The sequence below is a fragment of the Tupaia chinensis genome, unplaced genomic scaffold, assembly GCF_000334495.1.
Source record: "Tupaia chinensis unplaced genomic scaffold, TupChi_1.0 Scaffold000359_1, whole genome shotgun sequence".
NCBI classification, from domain to species: domain Eukaryota; kingdom Metazoa; phylum Chordata; class Mammalia; order Scandentia; family Tupaiidae; genus Tupaia; species Tupaia belangeri.
In genome coordinates, this window is record NW_006159855.1 from 2085429 (window position 1) to 2090281 (window position 4853).

Below are 4853 nucleotides of genomic sequence, written 5' to 3' on the forward strand. Positions count from 1 at the left end.
AGCTCACTTTACCTGAGGACGAAAAAAGACACCAAATGCAGGTACAATCTTATTGTGCTGCTTTTAATTACGAAAGATGTAAAATGACGCATTATAAAACTTGAAAGCTACTTTATACAAATTCCCATCTTTAAATATAATCTAACAAGGGGCCCTGGGAGTTAGGACACTGGCAGGAAGTCTGATTAGTCGCTGTGATGGTCCCATCCATGAAGCAGTGGAAACGCACCTAGAACCACCCATGCGTAAATCAGAGGCGTTGCAGAGTCACGATGGGAAACGTCTTCAGACAGGTGTGTGGACGTGAATACCAACATCTCAGCTCAGGGAATATACAGTAGACTTGGGAGAAATGGAGTAGGACGGAGAATTCATGTTGATCCTAACATGGTCAAGACAATGTTCTAATGTCCTCTGCCCTAAAACCCACAATCACACAGAAAGAAAGATGGAAACATGGACAGGTTTTCAGTTGTATGCTGTTTAACTGTTAGTAAATGAGAGTAGTTCAATGGTGGGTTTCTTGTGACAAAACAATGTATTGAGAAATAGTTGATTCTGAAGTATGCAGTAACCTTGAATGCCAAGGACCAGCCACAGAGGCAGCCATGAAGACAGGTGAGCAACAGTGAGCCAGGCATGTCCTTGCCCCCGCCTGAGCAAATGGGTCTGAGAATGCTCAGAACCTATTTTTTTGTTGTTTTTACCATAGGGCACATGTGCTTGCCAGAGAGACAGAGAGACATGAAGCGAGAAATCAGCCCCCGGGGGGATGGCCACACCGCAATCCCTTCTCCTCCACTCTCCTTTTGGAATCTTGGGCATGCACACACACGCGCCTGGCGTTGAGTTTAAGCTACCAGGTCTGGGACTCAAATCACGGTAGACTACATGGGAGTTCAGTGACATAGCCACTACGCCAACTGCTGGTCCCATGCCCAGAACCTTTTCACAAGTTAAGATTGAACTGATGAACCTAACAAACTTAGCTCAGTGATAAACCACACTGTCATCATCATGCTCCTCCTAACAAACTGTCCCCCAGAGAAGTCTCCAACTCTCAAGACAGTGGCAGAATGCCCCAGGGGCAGTGCAATTCACTTGGAGATCTGGGGGTCTCCCTTTGTAAGGCAGGGCTGCTGTGCAAAGAACTGGAACCCCAACACAATGATCCCCTGGTTAAGGCACTGTGTGAAGAGTGGATTATGGTAGGACCTCCTATTTTTCAAACACGAAACTCTTAAAGTGACAGTACCGCTCCCTGCTGAAAGACAAGCTCAGACTGGGGGAGGAGGGCCTTGGACACCGGTCCCGCTTTCAGCTCCCTGGGGTGCTAGGTAGCATTATACAGAAGTCACCCCTCTATGAGGTTTATACAACAAAGAGCTGGGAAGAAGAATTGCCAGAGAAGGCTAACAGCTCCTTCTGAGCCAGAAACCAGGCAAGGAGGATTCTAGTTTGAGTTCCTAATTCCACAGAAGACTTGGGCCAACATGAAACAGGAACACTTGTATCTCAGAGGAAGGCAGACTGGCATACCCCCAGTTGTCTGAAAGATTAGGGTAAGGTCTCCAAAGACAGAAGGGAAATGGGATGAGGTCTGAAGAGGCCAACCAGTCAGGGTCTGTGACAAAGTCTCCTCTTGCCATAAGGGACAGATGAGTCAGATTCAGATCCTCACTGTGCCGCTGAGCTTGCTGGCTGACAGTAGCCGGGCCACCCACTTCTGGAAAGGCAATGCTGTCCAAACCATGATTCCAGCATCTTCCATTCTCCTTCAGGGTTCTTCTCCCCAGACCCATCTCTGTGGTGCTCTGTAGACACGATCCCCTCTGGCCCCATTCAACTTACCCACTGGGTTTCCTGTTCAGGGACTGGCCTGTGTCCTCTGACTTAGGCAGGTGGTGGTAGGATTATTTCATGGCAAGTCACTAGTGACAAACGATGGATGGTTCCATGAATCAGGCCTTCTTTTCACTACAATCTATTTCTTCAGCCTCCAAGAGTGAAATTTAAAAGCAGTTTAGAGCAAGACATGGATCTGAGGGGGGAAATCCTTGGAGGTGGGGGCCTAGCCAGGACCCTTAGGACCCAGCACATGGGTCACCCATCCTGGCTGCACTCAGAAGACCATTTCTACCCACCTGTAATGGAATGCCAGTGGGAGAGAATGGGTGCTATCTACGCGTGGATTTGACTGCCTAGTGTTAACAGCATATTAAAGTGCGTGCTGAACTGAGCCATAGGCACGAGTGTTAGAAAAGCTACAACTCTGAGAAGATTTGCAGGGAAGGGGACAGCTACATATTAGACTGCCTTATAGCAAGACAGATTCATTCATTTGTTCGTTCGTTCATTCATTCATTCATTCATACATTCCACACGTAGTCACACAGCACTTGCTCCGTGCCAGGCACTTACTAGGTATGAGGGGTTCAACAATGAGTAAGGCACAGTCCCTGCCCTAAGGAGCCTATGGTCTAGGAGTTACAGTAAACTCCCAAACCACACAGGAGTAGCTTGGGCGAGGCAGGGAAGCTCAGTCACTGGGCGGGGTTGCTTAGGACCTGTTGCAGTTCCCCCAGATGGCTTCAGGGAGGGAGACCTATGCTTGTCCAGAGGACGCTGTGTGTCCACAAGACACTCACAGTCCCCTGCTCATTCCTCCACAGAGAAGCACTGTTCTCTGCAGGCTCTTCCATCACCAGAGCCCTCCTCAGTGACTGAGGGGAACAGTCTTGCTTTCCCCAGTGCACAAAGAGGTGGACTGAAGCTGCAGAAGAGATGACGACCTGGGAGAAGATGGGCAGCATTCAGTTGGCCTGACTCAAGCCTATCCTTGGACTGTGGTAAAACTTCTTTGTATGTAATTAAGGCACTGAGAGAACAGGCTCTCTGCCAAGCTGTGGAATGTCCACAGCAGAGCGGCCTCATGGTCACAGGCAGATTGGGAAGGCATCATGGTGCTCTGGGACTGCCGTTCAAGGCTGAGCCACTCTACAGCCTTCTCACCCCAGCCTCTGCCTTCAGTGTAGAAGAGATCAGTGGTTCTGAGCACTATACAATGCTACTGCAGCCTCCCGCTACACAGGACTTTCTACTTTACACACTGACTGGCAAAATGGCCAGTCAAAAGATGTGATGGTCACAGAGATCCAGTTCCTCAGAAGCTCCAAAGTGCCTGCCTGTAGCAATATGGTCTGCACATAGGCCCGAGAGGCAGACAGGATGGTGTGGTCTAAGGAGCCACTGTGCCTGAGACAGGACCTCATGTGAAGGCCTAGGCTGTGGATCGGTTCCTCCTGTGTTGAAATAACTAAGCCCTGCAGGGTGCTCACTGGCTCCACTCCCTCTGTTCTCCCCGGGCTGTTTCAGACGCGCGTCTTCTGCCCACTGTGTTCTGTTCACAGTCGGTCAGCTCGAAACGTCTCTTCAACAGAGGGGTCCAGCAGGCCCATGCTGGAGTCACTTAGCATGTTGAGTCCATCCAGGCTCAGGGGTTCAATCTGGAGCTCCTCTTCCAGTGGAAATGGGGTGTCCATGTTGAGGCTGACCTCAGGCATGCCTGCCAGTGCACTGCTGAGGTCCTTGAACAGGCTGCTGCCCGAGTCTTCTGAAAGGTGCAGGAGGGGGAAAACAGTGCCAATCAGGAGGCGGGAGGGCCCCAGGCTACTACAAGGACACTGCCCATGGCAGCCCCCAAGTGCTGTCCCCTCAGTCTTCCCAACCGTGCCCAATGCTCTGGAATCTATAATCTTTTTAGTCAGTTCCATAATGCCCAAGTTTGTAGGTTTTTCTCCTTTTGACCAGTTGCCAATCATCCAAGACTAAATATTTCAGAAAAGGCTTTGACTACCAGGCTTCATCTACTGCCTCCTGGTCTTAGGGGCTGGATATCTGTACCCTGGAGGGTAAAGTTGATGGGACCAGGTGGTAGCATCGTGGTAATGCAACTGGACCTACATGGGAAAAGTTCTGGGTTCATATCGCCAACACCTCCCTATGCACTCTGGATACAGACGTACGTGCCTGGAATCCGACCAGCTGAGACTTGGGTTGGATCATGGCATGGAGACACTGCTGGTGGTGCCTGTCTTTCTGTCTTCCTCTCTCCTTCCCTCCCTCTCCTTCTCTCTCACAGAATAAATAAGTGATTAAACTTTATTTTTATTGCCAGAGGGTATATGTGCTCACTAGAGAGGGAGAGAGGGACAGAGAAGAGAGAAAGACAAAAAAACCCTTCAATGGGGCACAGTCACACTGAAATTCCTTTTCTCCCATGTCTCCATCCTGTCAGGATTTTGGGCACATATGCACATACATGTCCCCAGCATTTTTTTAAGCTATGGGGGTTGGGATTTGAACCATGGTTGGTCATGTGGGATCAGGATCCCTTAATCACAGTACTATGGGGCTGGTCCAAATAAACTTTTTTTTTTAAGAGAGATTTTTGCTGTAGGGCGTGTGTGCTTGCTGGAGACACAGAGACCAAGAGAGAGAAAATGAGAAGTCCACCCCCCTGGGGGGTGAATGACCATGCTGTAATCCCTTCTCCATTCACCTCTTGGGATTTTGGGCATATATGCACACATGCCTGGCGTGAGTTTCAAGCCACTAGGTAAGGGACTTGAAACGCTATCAGCCATGTGAGAGTCCAGCATCTTAACTACTATGTCACCTGCTGGTCCCTACTTTCCCCAGTGGGGATGGTCATGCTGCAATCTCTTCTTCATTCTCCTCCCAGGATTTTGGGTACACATGCAAAAGTGTCCAGCATGATTTTCTCTCTTTCTTTCTTTTTTTTTTTTTTTTTTTTTTTAGAATTTTTGGGACCCGCAGGTAGTGTAATGGCT

The 4853-nt window shown here is 49.3% G+C and overlaps 1 protein-coding gene across 2 annotated transcripts in view; it reads right to left on the reverse strand.

Annotated features, from left to right (window-relative positions):
* Window positions 1-817: 817 nt before the first annotated feature.
* The window catches only part of CRTC3 (CREB regulated transcription coactivator 3), a gene marked incomplete at its 5' end in the record, with an annotated part of 105991 nt that continues 101955 nt past the window's right edge, over window positions 818-4853 (reverse strand). Inside the window, 1 exon segment of one of the 2 annotated variants that reach the window (XM_014589474.2) lies at window positions 818-3610. In XM_014589474.2, the coding sequence (XP_014444960.1) occupies window positions 3405-3610 (206 nt within the window). 2 annotated transcript variants of the gene reach the window in all.